Here is a 21,114-nt window from a genome sequence, read left to right as displayed (position 1 = left end):
ATCATTTTGCAAGAAACGAATACAATAATTATTGAATACTACTAAACAAAAACACATGTAAAGTGGGTGGAGCACAGCTTGATCTTTGTGCACTCCTTGACTGGCTAGATGTGACTTAAGTTGTGCTTATATATTCTATATGTACACAAAAAAAGACCATCACATTCAAAACATTATGAAATATACAAACACACAAGAACAAAACAATTTACAAAATGAATTAACACATTTCAAATTCAGCTGATTTTTATAAGAACATATAAATATGTGTCTGCCTAATGGAAAATAAAATTGTCAACAATAAAATCAGCTAACACCAGGGTAAGAATAGCTTTACCAGTTACTGAAGGTGGTTGCAAGAACAAACAAAAATATTATGAAGTGATTTTTAAAAAGTAAGTTTTGTTTAAAATTTATTTTGGTTTGCCACTTAATATATTTACAGTGTTAAGTAATTTTAACTGGCATTGTCAGGACAAAAACATATTGCTTATCATTGATATTTTCCCTATATCCTGATTAAAGTATTTGTTTTGCAGTTTTCTTGAAAATTGTTTGATTTAACTACTTTATTTCATGTCATAACCAATTAAAGCTGCAGTGATCATTTTTAACTTCAAAAGAAAATATATTCTTCTTGATAGTCCCTCTGCCTTTTATCTGAAAGATTCTAGGGATGAATCACAGTCAGGATTGGCATTATCATACCTACAAAACTCATTTAGCATCAAGGCGCTGTAACTGTGTCTGCCTGTTGTTTCTGTAGTAAATAAACTTTATATATATATATATATATATATATATATATATATATATATATATATGATTGTGATAATATTTTTTCCTAAAATAAGGCTAAAGTAAGTTTACAATTTAAACTGTTGGTTATCTGAAATTATCATTTTGGCAGTAAAGATGAATTATTTGTTTTTTCTCGGATTGAATCATTATTTCTCCAAAACAAAATGCAGTAGGCAATGTGTAAATGAGCAGGAGGCTTTCAAAACCTTTTATTTAAACAGCGTAAAAGAGTAAATATTTTGAGCATAAATAAACCTGAAGATAACTTCTTTGTTAAACTATCCTTACTATTTTATTACAGTATGGAATTTCATTTTTATCTCTAAAAAAATTAATATTTGTTATTTGTATTTGTAATTAATACTTACATATATATTTATCTGTAAATATAATTGTTTCTTAAATTTAAAGAACTTGATCAACCTAAGTACAGAACAATAAATAAAGTAGAATGACACTTACCTTATTTTATAATATATACAAAAATGTTTTCGCGAATTTCTTGCATCCTCAGTTGTAATCCATTTTTTTTAAATTGCTTACATCAAATTGCATATTACTCATAAACATTATGAAGAATAATAAATTTTTTTCCCTTTTTTATAAAATACAATAAAAACTTTATTAAATTTTTTTTAAATATAAATAATAAAAATCAATAATTTAAAGTTAAAAACTGAAATTAAAATTAAATATCTTTTAACATTAAAAATTAATAATTGATAATTAAAAATGAAAATGTTTTTGTATATATGATAAAATAAGGCAAGCGTTATCCTACTTTATTTAGGTTGATCAAGTTCTTTAAATCTATATACTAGTACAGAGGAATATGATTCTTAAAAAAGTCGAATTTAGAAAAATTATTTCTTAATGTATGTTAGATACATTATTCAATTTGTTTTCTTACTGATGACAGTTTTCCTGTGTTTGAAGAGTTACAAAATTTTAAATTTATATACTGTTGGTGTGTTAAATTATAAATGGTTGTATATTATTAATTTTTTATTATTTATTTAAATTAAATTGTTGATTTTTCTTTATCTTTATTAGTTATTAATAAGGGAAAATGTAAGAAAATGCAAAAAAGTTTACATTATGACATCATACTACATCAAAATAAAATTGTATAAAACACTTGTTTGCTTTGTTAGTATGTATAGCATTATAATAGTTTTAGTTTTTATTTCATTGGTAGGATAATAATTTATCTTAAAAAAAAGTTGTATTTATATTGATGCTAAATAAAGTTTAATTTCTTTATTCTTGATGATAACTATTATAAACAAGTGAAATAGTCAATATTTAATTGAATGGGTGCATAAATTAATTCTTTGACTGTGAATATTTTTAGCTGATATAGTATAATTTAATTTTTTTTAAATTCTATTGCTCATGACAATTAGTGATCAAAAACAAACCAAATTTTTTAAATGAAATATTTTAATAACCTACTTCAAACTATTTTACTTCTCATAATGTAGAACAAGAGCAACAGTTAATGATGAAGGTCATCTCAAAATTGTTTTGAAATAATTAAAACATTTCATTTATAAAATCTGTTCAGTTTATTTAAATTTTTTTTCCATATTTTTAACTACTTTTATAATTGTAAACTAGTTAATAATGCAGTTCTTTATATTACCTTTAGACGAAAGGCTGTAAATAAATCTATAGAAAGAAATATTGCAGCTGAATAAAAAATTGGTGAGTAATTTTTTTTTGTTCGATCTTTGCTAAATAAATCTACAAAAAATCCTCCTATCAGAGTCATCAGACCCCATCCTAAAGAACCAAATAATCTTTGTTTTCCAAATTCACTGGGACGATCACCTTAAAAAAAGAAAAAAAATTATATAGAAAAAGAAAAAGATTTATACATAGAATTAATTTTGACTATATGTTTTTTACTTCCTTGTATGAAGTAAAGGAAGTATTGTGATTGCGAAGAATTTTGGTTTTCAAATTTCAGTAGAAATATCCATTTTGACCATCCCTGAATCCATTTTGATTAGTTTTGGTGTGACATCTGTATGTTTGTATGTATGTATCTCGAATAACTCAAAAACGATTAGCCGTAGGATGTTGAAATTTTGGATTTAGGACTGTTGTAACATATAGTGTGCACCTCACCTTTTGATTGTAATTGACTGAACCAAAAGTGTCCAAAATCCAAAAAAAATCTGGATTTTCTTTTTTTTAACTTAATTAATAAGCTCTCATTGAGACCTTTTCAACTATATATCATAAGTGGTACTTACTTTCATTGGTTCCAGAGTTATAGCCAAATAAAATTTTAATTAATGAAATATTTAGATCTTAGAAGGGGAAGGCACATCAGTTCGAATAGTACTTCATCTCCTTTTTTTTAACTTTTTTTTAATTTAAATATATGATTTATTAATAATTATTAACCCCTGATTGAAAAAAAAATTACAATAATAATAATTCAATAACAATAAAAAAGAAAAAATATCAGAAGTTATTAATGAAACAAAATTTTATGTACTTTTCATTTTTTTTTTAAAATGTGTATCTGTAATATAATAAAATGTATTATTAAGAATTAAAATAATGTTACCTTTTATGAACAATTGAATAGATTTTCATATGGCTAATGCATCAATTATATTTTATTTTTTGTTAGTAAATCCTTTCAAGGGGAGTTAATTAATTTCCTCCCTAAGGATATTCTTAGCCTGTGAAGAGCTAATGTTTCAAATATTTTGACTGATGACCTTGCATACAATTAATTATGTTCTTTATACAGGGTCTTATATAATAATTTTATTTGGATCAAGAGTGCACATATGAAATGGCAAGAAAAATCTTTTTTGCATGTTGTGTTGTGTTGTATTCACACATTTATTTTAAATTTGACATTTACATTAGATTATTGTCTTATATGTAAACAATAAATTGGGTTAACTAGAGCCCAAAAAAAACATGTTATTTTGGGTATATTCTCAAAGCTGCAGTTGAAATTCTGATGATCGCAGGAAGAAGAGAGCCTTGTTATTAACAATTATTTTTCACATTTGGAGTAGAAACTGAACAATAAGGAATTTGACATTGTTTTATTTAAAAGTAATATTTTATCCAGACATGCAAATTGCAGTACTTCAGACAAAAAGAAAGAATTTGGAAAAAGAAAAATATGAGAGAAGAGGAAGAAGGAAATAAAAAATTTATGATTATGGGATTTTGTTTACTGGAAATGGCTGAAGGAGCTTCAAAATTATTAAATTTTAATTTTGAAATCTGTTAGTATACTCAGAATGATAATTTCAGGTTAGACATAAGGAGATTACTTCCTCATTGACATTGGTACACTAATTACAATTTCAGACAAATGTATGTTCAGATCATCATACTTGAATACAAACTTAACAAAAATATTGCTTCCTTTTTAAGTATTTAAGTGACAGTATCAAAACGCTAATGTGTAAACATTAGATCTATAAGAAATTATTAATTCAGCTTTTTTATCGGTTGAAATAGCAATAACACTATTGTTAATGGCATTGTCTTGAAATGGTTGGGAAACCTTATAGCATCAGTTAAATAATATATTTGACATGTATTGAGTTTTTCATTTAATATATTCTTATCAAATTTATAGTGTATAAATTTCATATTTTTCAAGCAATATTAAATTTATGCCCAAAAGTTTTATAATGTGGTTAATATTTTTTAAGCATTTCATGTTTTTGTGAAGTTATTTGTCAAGATAGTTCTGTTTACTATGTTAGAAACCATACATTAGTATATCATAACTGTTTTAGTTTAAACAGTACTTTCAATTGGAACTAAGTGTATATATCATAAATAAACAAATATAAATTGTGTAATATATGTTTAATGGCTCATGCAGAAAGCTTTATCATTCTTAGCCTTCTCCAGATAATAAAGCAAAGATGTATTTTATAACATGCCTAAAAATGACAAATTTCTACTTGTTTAATGTTATAGATTAATTTTTCTGAGCCATTTCTATATTACAATGATTATCTGAAGATTTTGAGTATTAAGTTGTTTTAGATCATGCAACATTACTATGTCGAAGACATCATAGTACCATCCCTAAGAAATATAGAAGATGCTGTATATTTCTCATAAATATTTTCCAGTTATAATTTTTTTTCAGAATATGAAAACAGCATATCAAAATAACTTGTGTATAAAACAGAAAACAAATTCAGTTTAAAAATGTAGAGAAAACAACTGTAGCACTTTTGTTAATGACACTCATCTTAAAATGGTTAGAGAACTTCTAAAATATGTAATCAGATAAATATGCTCACATTTTGTCTTCTTTGTTATTTTAATATGTTATTTTTATGTGTTTGTAAATTTGACATGATTTAAATTTATTTAAAACTTGGTTTGAAGTGCTGTGTAAAATTTTCACATGGTGGTTAATGTCTTTGTATGTGTGAGACTTTTACTATGATGTGATTTGCAAATCTGATTTTGTTGTGTGTAATGTCTGATGTGTTCCTTGTATCTTTTAGTTAGTATGCCTTCAGTCCGTCTAGTGTAGTATTAGTGCAATTTAATTTGAATATTCCTGAGTTCATCAGTATATTTTGTTGATTTGCTACATGAGCCCTTTGTTGTTCGAATGCGATTTGGTGATTTTCTTTCCTGAAAATGCTGTCAACATTTCAATGAGTTTGAAGCATACAAAATTTCTAAACACATGAAGTTTAATAGATACAACATAGGTAGCATACATTATTTGATTATATTCTCAAAAGATTTCTTGACTTTTTAAAGACTGGGGAGCCAATGAAAACAGTGTTCCTGGATACTCCATTTAGGTAGGAGCTGATAATTATCTCCAAAAGGTCTTTGGAAGAGAAAGTTACATTATTTTGAAAGTCAGTCATTTAATGTTTAACAATCTAAAAGTATGTTTTTATTATACTAAAGAGGTTTCAACTGCTTTAAGATGAGTGCTATTAACAACAGTGCTGTAATTAATTTTGTTACAGTAGTTGTATATTTAGCTCTGAAAAGATCTTCTGGAGGCATAGTTTCATTATTTTGATATAGACTAATCTAAAATGTTAAAAATTATCACATTTTGTTTTTCTGATCAATAACATTAGTTTTAGGCAGATAAATCAGCAAAAATTTAAATAAAACAATGAGTAAAATGTATAAGTACCTAGTAATCCAAAGCAAACAGTTTCTCCAAGAGAAGTAATTGCAGCCATTCCAATCCATCCTGTTGTTAATAAAGATAAAAATAACCAAAACTGATAATGGCTTATAGTACTTTCCTCGTCAACAACCTTTCCAATATCAGTTAGTATCGGATTGTCGCATAGCATTTGACACGAAAAATTCTTATCAGTTTCACAGTAAGGTATGAACAAATTATGTTTACTTTCTTCAGATTCCTTTATTCCTCCAATTGGAATTGATAAGCACCGTCTTTCCTATATTATACATCATCCACTTTATTCCTGGTGCACATAAATATAGATATATAACTAATTAATAATTTATAAAACTAAAATAAATATATGTGTGTAAACATTTGTTAACCATCCTGATCCCATAGGTAAAGACACCCTCCATGTGACACCATGCCTCCCCCTCTGTACCTAGCCCTTATGGGCTCTACTGGAGGTTATCTTCAGTACGCAATGACATCTTTCAGTTAAGCCTCAGCCAGGATGCCGCTGATGAGGTGCCACAAGCAAAATTCCCATCGGTGTACTACTAACATAAACTCCAAACAAACAGATCTAGCCAAATCTCAAACAAGAGTGAATGACTTTCTAAGAACAAAGGAACTGAACTCGACTTACACATTTGTTAACCACCATCGACATAGAAAAATAGGTACAAACATGTATGAACCTTAGGTTCTTTAAATCATTTTCTTCAATATTGAACTTTAACCATCATGGGTTGACAACACTGCATCATTCTGTTGGATATAGAAGGAGCATCGATCTTTGTCAACTGTAAAACTACTGCAATTTTTGTAGATTGCTTTAATTGCAAATGCACACTGTTCACCCGTTCAGGGCTCCATCATAACTAAATATTATAAAAGAAGTATATTGAATATACTCTCATGTTAAAAGAAAAAACTATGTGTATAATGCCTGTTTAAGTGACACTTGTGTAGGGAAATTTCAGCTAGTAAAAGCCGGATTTCATTTTTTGTTTTTGATGGAAGAAAGAAACATTGAAAAATACCTAACTGTTATAGAATACTTATAAGAAACTCTTACTCGTTTTTTCTCTCTTCTCATTTTCTGGCAAATCATTGAGTAATATTGCTTTTTCTAATTATTGTCTTGCTTGCCTCCAACCTTAGTAATGTTTGTCTCTTTCCTGTTTGATGAAGGTGTTTTACTAACTCAACTTATTATTTTTTGTTATAAACAACAAATAACTCTCTTTTATTGTGTTAGGTCTCATATGCCTTGTATTATTTATTCAGCCATCGTAGGTTATGGTTCCTCTGCATGACGGTCTCTGGTGGTACTGGACAACATACTAGCAGGTGTTGTCATATTAGTCTTGATTGAAATTTACATTGGATTCTCTTTTCATTCTTCTTTTCAGGATGCAGTAGGTAGAAGAAGCGAAAAATGATGGTATGAAGATCATATATGAATCTAGCATTAGATGTATACAGAATTATGAAATTAGTATAAGAGAAGGAGTGTCTGATTTTCACTACCAAAATACACATGACATAATAAAAAGCATTGCTGCAGGAAAAACTATAATACTAACACCATTTACGGAACTCTTGTATGAATGCTCACTGAGTAGCAAGAAAAAAAGGAGTTTTACAAAGAATTAAGTAAAAAAACTTAATAATCAACATGTGTTATTTAGAAAAAATAATTTTTATTGAAACCAACTGTGTTATGATATTGTTGCATCAATTTCGATTACCATCTCTGTCTACCTTTGCTATTTTAAAATTAAAGATAAGAAATATGAATAAAAATCAAAAAATGTAATAAAGGTCATAGAGTTTTCTAATTACTAACATTTTTCAACTGAAGAAAAAAAGAAACCAACTGATTTATCTTTGCAGAAAAGCAGTTACAGTAAGTGCGAGGGCTGACCTCACAAAAATTATGCAAAATTAGAATCAGGGGATTTTTTATTACTGATGGTATTTGCAAATTGAACTAAAAGACTAAATTAAAATTAGTTCTTTTAGTCCAGATATAAAAACATATAAATTATCCAATATTAGCCTTCAACTTACTGTAATTTTGTTAAAATACATTTTATATTTTATAATTTTTGCATTTTTGATTGTTTTTTAATTAACATACATAACATACAATTTATTAAGTTAAGTATAACAAATATTTTGCGTTTTTATAGTTATTGTAATCCTAAAATGCCAGAAACCATAGCTATCTGAACCTTAAACTTGCCAACATTCGGTGAAGTATTTATATATATATATGTATGTATGTATGTATGTAAACACATCACACATATAATGAAAATAACTGGAATTTTGTCTGTATTTATGGAAATTTGTTGAATGCAAGTTTTATGTTCTGCTGTTATGTTGATAAGCAAAATAAATTTTTACATAGAAAATAAATCAACCGAATTTAATTAATTAGTACTTTTTTGTAGAATCTGTTAAATCACATTTTCTCTTCTCCATCAGTTGAAAAAATATATATGAAGTCAACCAAAAAGTTTGATTGTTTTCATAGTTATTCTACAAGTGCGAATAAAAAAATTATCTACACTATTTGCTCTACAATTTATTTACACAAAGGTAGAGGTTCAACATGTATATAATTTTTCTACATAGTCACGTCCCTTGTCAATGCACTTGGTCCAGTGGTCCACAAGCTCAATATTCCTTCCAAGAAGAAGGTTTTCAGTCGATCACAAAGCCACTTTTGCACCGCTTCCTGCACGTCTAAGTTTTTGGAAAATTAAAGACCTCACAAAGCATCCTTGAGTGATCTAAACAGATGAAAGTCAGAGGGAGCTAGAGATCTATGCTGTAAGGAGGGTATTCCAGTACCTCACAATTCACCTTGTTCATAGTTTGAATAGTATAGGAAGTTGTATTTGGGCGGGCGTTGTCATTCAACTTCAATACTTTCTCCAACTTTTTTTCAAAGACCTCAGTGTTTGTTGCAAATTTCAGCTTATTTTGCAACATTTCACTGCAACTCGCACTGTTGATTGTAGTCCCCTTTTCCATTAAGTCTTCCAGTAACAGGCCCTTTAATATTCTAAAAAATGGTTAGCATAACCTTTACCATTGATGGCTCAGTATTGAATTTTTTCTTTGTTGGAGGTCCCAGGTGTTTTCACTCTATACTCTGGTTTTACAATTCTGCTCACAGTGATGAACCCATGTTTTGTCATTGGTGACTGACTACTCTTCTTCTGTTTAGCCTCTGGAACCACTGTAAGGTATTACTTCAGAGGATAAATGAGGATGATATGTATGACTGTAAATGAAGTGTAGTCTTAAACAGTCTCAGGTCGACCATTCCTGAGATATGTGATTAATTGAAACCGAACCACCAAAACACACTGGTGTCCATGATCTAGGATTCAAATCTGTATAAAAGTAACTGCCTTTACTATTCTGCTCAAAAATGTGTCTCCGTCCTTGTTGAAGTGATTGAGTAAGTTTTGGTAGATGTCAACATTTTTGAGCTCGTGTTCTGCAGCAAGCTGTCTTGATACCCATTGCACACATACTTTATGGAAGCTGAGATCAGTTTGGATGATTTGATGGCTAGAACCATGACTGATGATCAAAGAAAACACTACCTCATTAATGGTAACTCACCTATTCACTAGAATCATCTTTTGAGTTTGCTGAATCCTTGTCCATAATGAAGGTTGATGGGCCTCCTTTTTCTTCATGTGACACTCAACTGGCCACTTTTAAACTTCTTTATCCATGAAAAAACACTTTTAAGAGATAAAGCACTGTCCCCGTATTGTGATAAAAGTCTACAATGAATTTCAGCCCATTTCACACCCTCCATCCAGAGAAATCAGATCATTGCTCGTTGTTCCTCCTTTGAGCAAACTGTTAGTGGAGCAGACATGTGAACACTGTAATAGCTGGAGGCAAATAACGCGATCGGGATTAAATATTGTACATGTGACAACAGTTGTACCAACTCTAAACAAGCATTTGTAAAAGGTAGTATGACAATCTTGAAGGTGTGTTATGGTAAAAGTGTAAATACTTTTTGACTTGCCCTCATATATAACAGTTATATATATTTAAACAAATAACTATATTTTTTGTTGGTTAAGTAATAAATGAATTATAATGACAAAATACTTCACATGTAATTGTGAACACTTGTATTAGTATACTCTAAATAAAACAATTAAGAAATATATTTAAACAAATTCAGTTAATTGTAGTAATTTAAAAAAAAAAAAAAACAATAATTTACAAATTAGATTTATTAGAGTGTTACAATTGTTTTTCTTTTGTACCTGTTCTATGTGATGAGCTAGAAGTTCAGCATGAAATACTAATAGATGAGAAGTCATTGATGTTGGAAATATTATTACTGATGAATCATTTTTGGTAACATCTCTTAACAAACTACTGGGAAAAATAGTAGTCTGTTTATCCACTTTAAATGATTCCTTCAAAGATATATCACAGAATTCAGAACTATTCCAGATGTTACAGACATCATTAATGAATATGTCATCTACTATACATTCCATCTAAAAGTAATGATGATTATTATTGGTTATAGAAAAAAGTATGTTAGTAGTAATTAAAGGTATTAGTTACGTAAATAAAGAAATGTTTAAATTGTTATTAATATATAGCACAAAAAAGCAATTCCTGTCTGCTTAGATATATATATATACATGTTAATCTTTAACATTTGTTCAGTTTCACTTAAAATAAAGTTTAGAATTGTAGTTTACCCCATTGCCGATCTAGTTTACTTTAGTTTCATTTATTTCTATTTTTAATGTTAAAAATAACCCAGCTTTTATGCTTCACCAGTTAAGTGAAATGCATATATTAAGGTATACATGGTTATGTATATTTCTTCAGATCCTTAGATTAAGTTATACCACTCCCCTGTTAAGATAGCAGGTTTCTTTGTGGAGGCTGGGATGACTGTATGTGATGAATTTTGTGTTCACAGTTTGGAATCAAACTACCAAAATGATAGGATCTGGGCACACTCTTTAAACAACCATCTAAATAATTACCAGTAAAATACCTGAACAGTATGAGAGAATTTCTTAGTTGCTTGAATAGTAGTAATGAAAGTTCATAATGAAAAAATTATGTAGTTATCAGTGTAGTATCAAAGAGGAGGACGATTCATGGAATACTTCAGGAATATGACTTTGGAAAAAAATAAATTCTGTCCAACTTGTTAATAATTCCATCAACAAAAAAAAAAAAAAATTGCTTATTGTTATTACAAGGGCTCAAGCTTCAAGGCAAATGCAAGACAGGAACATTTGTATTGTGGTGTGATTCGTTCAGAAATTCTGAATGATAAACAAATCTTTCAATCTTAAAATAGCTAAGCACTTCCGGGTTATTCCCGTGGATCTATTATTTCTCTAATGTTTTCAGAATATGATTAAATTGATATTTTTGAAAACACTGTTTTGGGATTTCTCATAGTGAATCTTCATTTCATGGTATGGGATACAGACTGTTTTAACACATAATATATTTGTATCTGTAGAAATTGTTTGTTGTTTGGGAAACCAAAACATATATTAATGTAAATGTATGAATGAGGGATTATTAAAGTTGAATATTGCAGCTATATTTATAATGTGTTTTGTTTTATCCATCACTATACAAAGGTCCTTGGAGAAGTATGAGATTATTCTAATAAATCTAGTATATTTTTAAAGCTTATTTACTATTGGTATTACCCCTTCTATAATAAAGTAAGGGCAGCTGCTTAAAAAAGTCTTACTTATTTTACAAGTATCATAATGAGATATTCTTAATGATCGTGAATTAAGTGTAATACATATTTAAAAATTATAAAATGGTTGTTTGAATGTTGCACTCGTATTGTAATACTAAAGTTAGTTTATTTACAAATGAAAAATTAGATTTTATTTTAAATTAAAATTTTAATCAATTATAATGTATGATATTTTAAAAGTTATTAAATTGAGCTTCATCTGACATACCTGACAGTTTATTTTTGTGTTTTCTTTAAATTCAGCCTTTATTTTTGTAGTCATACATTTTTCTCCATGTTTTTCTGAACATAATTGTATTGTAGAGTTACTTTTGCATAACATTTCAGCTTCTATTTTTTTATTTATTGGTGAAAGAAAATCTAGTGAGAAAAAACTTGCTGATGTTATAAGAATATATATAATTATTAACATCTTATGGCATTGGAATTTATCACCGAGTGCACCCATTAAGACTTTTGATGCCATGCCAATTAATGGTAAAATTGAACATATTGAACCGACTAATACTGCTGAAAATCCTAATTGCTTTGCTAATGTTGGCATAAACAGTACTATTGATGATATACCTATTAAAAAAGTTACAAAAAAACATATATTACTTAAAAAAAGGTTATTACTATTGATGTATGGTGAATTTTAAGAGTTTGTGACAAGTCCTTGCAATTATTGACTGTAAAAAACAATAGCCATATATTCAGAAAAATTGAAATTTTTCTCATAAATAATGAATCCAAAATACATTCTTATAAATTATTTAAGTTTATGGACTCTACAAATTAAAGGCATATAAGTGAGTCAAGTAATTTGGTAGTACTATTTTAATTGATTTGCCTCAAATGGAGATGTGGTTACTGTCACTTAGTAGCTTAATTGGAGTGGAGTTATAGATTCCTGATTATATATTAAAAGGGAAAGGTGATAGTCTAAAAACAATATAGAAAAGTTATTGAACAGAGCTCTCGTGTTGCTCTAATCATCATCACTCTGGACCAGTCAGGCTGTTTGAGCCAGTGTTCGTGCATTTGACATAAACACAGTTAATTTTACCCAGAAATTTTGGTAGTTATGACTGAACACTTATTGCAAATGAGCGATGAAACTCGGTTCCATTTATCAGATTTTGTTTGTAAGACAAAACATTTTTATTGGTCTCCTACATACCCCACAATATTTTATGAGAAACCATTTCACAATTTCAAGGTTACAGCACAGTGTGAAATCTTTTCCTTTGGAATTTTTGGACCTATTTTTTTCATGATAAAGGAGTGAGGCAATAATCAGTGATGTTTGAGTTTTAAGTTCCTAAATTTACTCATCATGTAGTAAAATAAGGAAACATTTTTTCAACAAAATGTAGCTACAAATTGCATCACATAAGTTATTGAGAATTTTGTAGCATTTATTCTTTAATCATGTTATCTTTTGTTATGGAAAAATCATGTGATCAGCCAGGTCATCTAACTTTTCAGCATGTTACTTGCTGATTATAAACAATGAAATGAAAGGTTTTGAATGCTGAAGCACTTTAAATACTTTTTTTTGTGTAAAATTAGTTCCTACATTTAAAAATGAGATAAATTGCAAAAATAATTAACTTCCAGTTCCCACATTCTCTGGGTTTTTAAATTTCATAAATAAAATTTATCGTCTTGATGTTCATTAAATTAGGTGAAAGAACGTTATTATAGAATGTTTAAGTGTTAATTTTTTATATTTTAACTCAGTTTATGGTTTAAAAACACGTTAAACAATGGAAATAACATTGAATTGGCCAAAAAAAAATTAAAACAAATCACAATATCATTTTTATTTTCTGTGGTATTAAAGATAAATGTACAAAAATCTGAATATAAGATGCTATAAACATCAGCATTATGCTAGTAAAGTTTAGTTGCTTTTATACAGATTTTAATTCTAGACAGTGGATAGCAGTATACTTTGGTGGTTGAGGTCCATTCAACCCAGCATCTCAGGAATGGTTGGCCTGAGTCTGTACAAGACAACACCTCATTTACATATCACATGTTATCATCCTCATCTCATTGGACCTTAGGGGAGGTTGCTTGTTTGTTGTTCACTAGTTGAACAGATTGCAATGTACACATTAGAAAAATAAAATAAAATATTATCATACCAAATATTATAGTGTTGTTATACATCAATAGATATAATAGAATGACTAGAATTTGTTTATGTTAGTAAATGAGATCTATAATTTTAATATTTTAAGTTATATTTCTTATTAAATTCTATAAAACAATATTCTAAAGTATCTGAGATCTCTGTAACACTTAAAAACATTATAAACAAAATAATGATTTGACAAACTAATAATTTGGGATAGGAAAACAAGTTCTTCAGACATTATTAAATATAATCAAAATGTTATTTAAAAACATAGCAACATTTCTAATAGTTACAGATCCTTTGCAATGTTACTAATAAAATTAAAAAAAAAAAAAAACTATAAATCAGCTGATATTTCTTTTTTTTTTTGCTGAATTTCTTTATTTACTTACAATCAGCTTCCACAATGAAGCTATAAGTAAGTTGTATGACTGACCATCAAATAAATGAGGACCACTCAATGATAATCGTCAAGTAATACAAAAACAATAGCATAACATAACAGACAAACAATAGTGTAAGATAAATAATACAACATTTGATAGTGTGTTTGAGTGTCCAGTCAACATTAACATTAAAAGAACAAAATAAATAACAACTTTAAATAGAACAGTAAATGAAACAGTAACTTTGAAATAGCTACGAAACAATAAGCATGAGCACCAAGCCGGATCATCGTAACAGGCTATCGATCAAGCACATGGAGCCTTTTTAGTCTCATAACGTTCTTGCTGCTGTCTAGCAGATTCAAAGCGAGATGATTAATATGCTTACCCAACCTGGACACACACCTTGAAACTAGATATCCAACTTCCTCTCAAACGTATGGAATGCCTACGTAATTGTGGATTTCAGCATTCCTCGCAAACCATGCCATGTGGGTTATGTTCTGTAGAAGTTTGTTCTGGAACTGTTGAATGACCTCTACGTTGATGTTACTGCCATTCCCCAGAGTTCAATCCTGTACATCCATATCAGTTCCATATCAAGAAAGCCTTACAGAGCAGAACCTTTTTGAACAAAGAAAGTTGTGATCTCTTACCCAACACCCACTACATCTTTTTAAGCTTAACTTCAAGCAATTTCCTCTTCTCCCTAATACAAGGGTCATTCAGTAATTAAACAAATAGCTGTATAGAAAAAATGGTTTATTTAGTAAATTTGTATTTATTTAAATTATGGTTTATTGTAAACAATTTTTGCTACATTTTTTGTCTACTTTTTCATGTAATCCCCACCAATTTCTCTGCACTTGTACAAGTATTCTTATTCCCTCAGCAAAGAATTTTTTACCGTGATCTTGAAGCCAGATTTGTGCCTTTTTTCTTTACCTCTTCGTTGTTGTTGAACCTGATGCCATGCAAAACGTCTTTCATCGGTCCAAACAGCTAAAACTCCCAAGGGGCAAGAGCTGTAAGAAGGTTGAGGTAGGAGTCCCTAATCCACTTTGTCTGTAGTTTTCAGTGTCAGTTGTATCGTATGAGGTCAAGCATTGTTTTGTAGAAGAAGTACGCCTTTCTTCTGTCATCCTCGACATTTCCTCTTCAAGTCAAGTCACGAGCTTGACTTTGTTCTCAATCATGGCTGAGTAGTACAGGCTGATTGTTGATAGTGCGTTGATCCTCCAAATAATCCCAGAAAATCAGACCATGGGCACTCCAAAAGATGGTTTACATGATCTTAACAGCCAATGGTTGCATTTTGAATTTCTTACAGATAGAGGATTCAGTGTGTTTCCACCGCATGCTTTGACGTTTGGACTCTGGCTCAAAATGATGTATCCAAGTTTCATCACAAGTTAAAATCCTGCCCAAAAATGTTACCTTCATTATTGAAATGATTTTTGAGTTCGGTGCAAATGTGAAATCTCTCTGCTTTGTGATGAACGGTAAGCTCTCTTGGAACCCACTTTGCACAAGTCTTATGGTAGTTCAGTTTGTTTTGAATGATGGAATGAGTTGTGTCAACACTTAGTCGATAATTTTCACAACTGTAAGTCTGTGGATCTTCTTGGATAAGGAAATCAATACAATATGAGAATCTAATGCTGATGTCGACACTGTTACCAAATGCCCGGAGCGGTGCTCGTTGGTCATGCTTTTGCAGCTACTTTTAAACTTTTCTGCCCAAAATTTGCACGGTTCATGCAACTACTGCCGTATGATTTGTTCATCTGAGAGAATATTTCTGATAGTTATACACTTTTCAAAAATAAAAATTGGATCATGGAACACTGTTCTTCAAAAGTACTTTCTTTGAGTGGATACGCCATAACGGATACGCCATAACTAAGGCTTTAGAGGTTCTGTTTATGTATATTAATCAAACAGCTGACTAAAACTCTTCACAAGAGGAGTGGATTACCCATAATTTGACCCTCTTTCAGAGTATAACTCAAAATAATTTTGATTAAAACAAACATTCAATGACTCAACTATCTCAATTCTTGTAATTTCATTAGTTTTCTGGGTAATCAGTAACTTGTTAACGGTATTGATAATTTCTTGTGCTGAAATTCTAGGAAACAGATGTTTTACATCAAAGAAAGTAGAGTAGAATTATCTGAAATATATAAATCTGTAATATTTTTTCAACAAGCACAGTTGAGTTTTTAATATTAAATTTTGGTTGAAATTTAAAATGCAATCGAATAATATTAATCATCCTTCTTGACAATTTAACAGCAGAAGTATTAACATATCCAACTTCTGGTCTAACTGGATGATTTTCTTTATGTAATTTAATAAGGGAGTATAATTTTGGTAGCTCTGGATTCATTATTGTTAACGTGAAACCATTACCTCCCTGAAAATAGAACAAATAATTCTTTTAACCTGTTTCCCAAATTTAGTTGTAGGATTCATCATAATAATATCAAATTGTTAAGATCTAAAAATTCAAGAGTTGTTTAAAAATAATTAATTTTTTCAAAGCAAACAGTTTTTCCTTAATCTGTATATGTAGAAACTTTGTCATTTTCTAAGGCCTTATTTTCTATAAACTTTGATTAATGCTAAGTTTCTATCATTGTAATTACCGTTCTCAAAATTTTTAATTTTTGAAGCCAAACAATGTTTTACAGAATTTATCTCTTGAAACAAAAAATTAATAATCAAAATTACAATTATTAAAAATAAATCTTGTTTAAGTTTGAAACTTTTATGTTACAGGTGAACATTTTAGACATATTGGTCTTGTTGGATGTTGTTTTTATTATAAAAAAAAAAATTTAAAAACTTATCAAAATCTGTCAAATAAAATTACTGTATTTATGAATATGTAGACTAATATACACAAATTCTTGTAGAACTCACAAGAGGCTCTGAATAACCTTAAACAGTTTATTGCTATTTTTTTAAACTGGTAATTTTCAAGAAATTTTTATTTTTATAATTGAATTTGTTTTAGGATTTTCTTTTATCACTAGATGAAGGTTTTGTTTAAAAGAAATACCTTTCCAGTTATCTAATGCAGTGACTGAAAACTGGCTGTCATTATGATAATAAGAATATTTTTTATTGTTAATTGATGTTTAATTTCTTGATGGATTATCTTAAAATCTATTTTGAGTTACTTCCTGAAAATATTCTATCAGTTGGAAAATTACAAGCAACTCTATACTACTACACTATTGTTTAGATGATTATTGCTGATCTCCGTAATGGAGTGGTAGCAGCTTGACATTTCATCCAAAGCTTTCGGGTTTGAATCCCAGTCAGGCATGGCATTTTTCACACGCTACAGGAATTCATATATCATTTGTCTAGTAACTGTAAGAGGGTGTAAGCCTGTTGTTACTATGTAAATAAATAAATAATTTCATATACTAAAATGAGGAGTGTAGGGAACAGGGAACATGGTCCGGGAGTAAGACTAAAATACCCAATTCACTTCAATGGGCCCGATCCCTCAATGGGCTCTATGGGCTGATTGCCTCCTACCTCTCTTCCTTCCTCTCACGTTATCTTTAATCCTTCTTCCATAGATGAATACTATGGGAATAGGCTTGGCTGCTACTGACTACCCTCCGTTAAAGCCACAACTGGCAAGGAACGGAGGGGGTGCTGTAGCGACTGGACACGCTACGAGGCTGGATCTTCTCCTGTCGGGGGGGAATTGAGATGCTACTGACTACCAGCTCACAGGAGAGCTGTTTCTTTATTGGTGGGTGGTTTTCCTCTTTTTTGTGCCTTTGGAATTGTCAAAGGGCAAATAGGGATCACACAAAAAGCTGAACTGCTAGTGATTGAGGTGTCTACTAGAGCTCTGTTCCTTATAAAATTGAATTAACACAAATTTCTATATAAAATTTAATTGAATTAACTTATTAATTTTATTAACTTTCAATTAACATTTAATTAAATTTATTTAATTCAATTAACAGCATGAGTTATTTTGTACAGAAATTGGGCAAATATTTGATGGGGTTGCTGAACAGGAGTTCAACATTAAATGAATTTTTCTCTATTTAAACATTTTGAATTAAGGGACTAGATCATCTTTTTGCTTATCTTTCTTTTTCTTTTATAGTTAAAATGACATTTTCAAAGGATTGCATCCACAGTTTTCATCTGTCCTACCTTTTTTACTTGTTTATGATCGTTAATTTTTGGAGCATTTAACATTGCTCTTTCTCTTCCTATGCACTGATTTCACTCTATATATTTTAAATGAGTGTTGATATCTTCTATTATACTGTTGCCCAACTTTTTTAGAATGTGGTTTTTATTAATTTTTATTGTTACGTGTCAAAGTTTAGAGTGCTTAGTTGACATGATTTGTAGGAATGAATTGCTGGATTGGTAGCTGGGTTCTTGCTACCTGGTTCTATCGAGGTACATTTTCATTGTAGTATTAATGGTCACTCCTCTCCAACACTACTTCATATACTTTAATTAAAACTACTGCTCATCTATGTGATTTCTAAACTTTGACAAATAATAGTACTACAATATATTAGAATATTATTTCTGAAAAATGTATTGTTATTTGAATGCCACTTTAATATAATTTTATTTATTTTATTTTATTCGTTTTAATTTTTTCTTCACTTACAGTATATTTATTATTATTATTAATATTATTACAATTATTATATTAAATTATGATGTTTCGCTTTTGTTTTACTTTTTTTTTATTATTTTTTATTTTTTTTTTAATGAACGTTGATTTTAATATTAGTTTTATTGTTAATACTAATTAATGTTAATTTTAAATTTTTATTTATTGTATTATAATGACGATTGTAATAGTGTTTTTTGTGGCACAATAAAATACAGTTTAATTATAAGAGAAAGTTGATATTTATAAAAAAATAATAATTAATTACTTTCATGCTTCTATGTTTGCATGTGACAGCTATGAGAGAGAATTTAACTCTAACAACCTATTTTGTTCTGAACCAAATATTTTCTATTCTAAAAAAGAAATTTAACAGAAATTAATTATTAAAAAGCAATTATTACTTGCCAAAAAATAAAACTTAAGCAAAAAATATTACTCACCTCCAAAGAATGAGAAAAAATGCACCTTTATTGGCAAAAGATTTTTTCGAATTTTCATTGTGAGTTACACTATCACTTAAGTATACTATTTGCTAGTAATAGTACTTTATAACTGTAACAAAAAAACATAAGAACATATTTATTAACAATTGATTTTTTTTAAATGTAAATGGTTTTCTTAAAGTTTTGAGTAAAATGATTTATGTTTGGATTTTTCTGATAAAAATCATAATTGATGTGTGTGTCGTGTAGGTGGTTGTGACTATTTGTGAGTGTATAAACACAACAAGTATTGAAAATTAATATAAACTTGTTGTTTTTCTGTAATATCCAAAAAGGAAAAAGTACATTACGATATATTTACAGAATTTTAATAAATTTTATCCTACAGCAAATCTCTCACTTATTTTCTGCCAGTCTGTAGTGCTAATTATTATATAACCGTATGATGTATTTTTTGTCTTGAAATAATGTGAAGTAATATTTATACTAAACATACCAAGCTATAAATAAAAAATGTCATGCATTTATTTCACAAAAGTAATGACATCATCAGTAGTAATCGACAAAGCCAGTTGGTTAGTTTCTTTCTTTTTCTGTTTATCCTCCGGAACCACCATAAGGTATTACTTCAGAAGATGAACTTCGTTCCAGGTCTGTACCTGGAATTTCAAAGGATGATGGAGGAGATGGAAAGGGAACTATCACAGATGATATGATGTGTGGGTATCTTGCCCCACAACAATTAAAAAGAAAAATGGAGAACATCCAGTAAAAGAAACTACAAAACAGACCACCAGTTTGCTACCTTTGACCACAACACCCCACACACACACACACACACACGCGCTCGCGCCATCTGCTTTGGAGAAACACAAGGAGGAAATAGTACCAGAACAAGAGAACATATTGGCAGATATATCCAGTTCAATGGTGTGGGACTTACAGAAATTTTTTGTTACTTCACAAAAAATTTATAATATTAGGCCATAGATTCTATATTGCATTCATAACAGTATGGGGAGCTCCCATCAATATGGAACTAAAAGATCAACCAGACTAATGGGACTCCAAAAAGAATTGCAAGAATATCTGAACAATATGGAAACTCAAGAAGGTATTACTTATTCAACCATATGCAAACAATATTGGGAAGGAAAAAACGTATAGGAACTAAAAAAGAATCAAATGTAGCAGGCATAATAGAGAACTTCATAGATTAAAAAAAAAAAATGTTTCTTTTAGTCAAGATCAAGAGGAACGGCACCAATAAATTTTATAAGATCTAATCGGTGCTGCTCCGCTAGATTGTGTAGAATCAGCTTCGCAGGCGTCTAATTTACTACCCGACAATCTGTCTCAATCGCTACAAGACGGCCAACAAATCATTTCGGTAACCTAGGTCGAAGAGGTTTACTCCCTAACACTCATTAAAGTGTTAAACAAGACGAAATGTGCAACTGCTCAGGGAACTCCCGCGCTAAAAAGGGTGCTCGCAGAAATTTGTGTTTACGTTCTCCAAGAAGACCTCGAGTGCTCAACCACAAGCCAATCGGAAGACGAATTCATCGACAATAACAGAGATGGCGAACATGCTGGGTCTTTTAATTATTACACAAATCTTTCAACTCCTTCAGAATCTAGCAACATCAGTTTATAGCAGAATATTTATGGAGTTTCGTCGCAGAATAAAAACGAT

The 21,114-nt window shown here is 29.5% G+C and overlaps 2 protein-coding genes across 6 annotated transcripts in view; one reads left to right on the top strand and one right to left on the bottom strand.

The window, feature by feature from the left end:
• LOC142328856 (major facilitator superfamily domain-containing protein 6-like) overlaps positions 1-8,021 on the top strand; it is a 189,754-nt gene extending 181,733 nt beyond the window's left edge. Inside the window, exon 12 of the transcript XR_012757373.1 lies at positions 7,393-8,021. The gene's annotated coding sequence lies outside the window, so the exon portion shown is untranslated. The remainder of the gene's footprint in view (positions 1-7,392) is intronic.
• LOC142328858 (major facilitator superfamily domain-containing protein 6-A-like) overlaps positions 1-21,114 on the bottom strand; it is a 49,782-nt gene that overhangs the window by 14,597 nt on the left and 14,071 nt on the right. For 3 of the 5 annotated variants that reach the window (XM_075372975.1, XM_075372974.1, XM_075372976.1), the window contains exons 3-7: positions 19,416-19,527; positions 11,992-12,350; positions 10,294-10,533; positions 5,975-6,248; positions 2,447-2,634 (exon numbers count right to left, since the gene is read on the bottom strand). In XM_075372975.1, the coding sequence (XP_075229090.1) occupies positions 2,447-2,634; positions 5,975-6,248; positions 10,294-10,533; positions 11,992-12,350; positions 19,416-19,473 (1,119 nt within the window). In that variant the 5' untranslated portion in view covers positions 19,474-19,527. Of the gene's footprint in view, positions 1-2,446; positions 2,635-5,974; positions 6,249-10,293; positions 10,534-11,991; positions 12,351-14,702; positions 14,922-19,415; positions 19,528-21,114 lie in introns of those variants that run through there. The other 2 variants (XM_075372977.1, XM_075372978.1) reach the window with 2 other exon arrangements.

The sequence above is a fragment of the Lycorma delicatula genome, chromosome 8 (assembly GCF_047948215.1).
Source record: "Lycorma delicatula isolate Av1 chromosome 8, ASM4794821v1, whole genome shotgun sequence".
Lineage (NCBI taxonomy): Eukaryota > Metazoa > Arthropoda > Insecta > Hemiptera > Fulgoridae > Lycorma > Lycorma delicatula.
The sequence above is the reverse complement of the archived record's forward strand: the minus strand, read 5'-3'. Positions and strand labels throughout refer to the sequence as shown.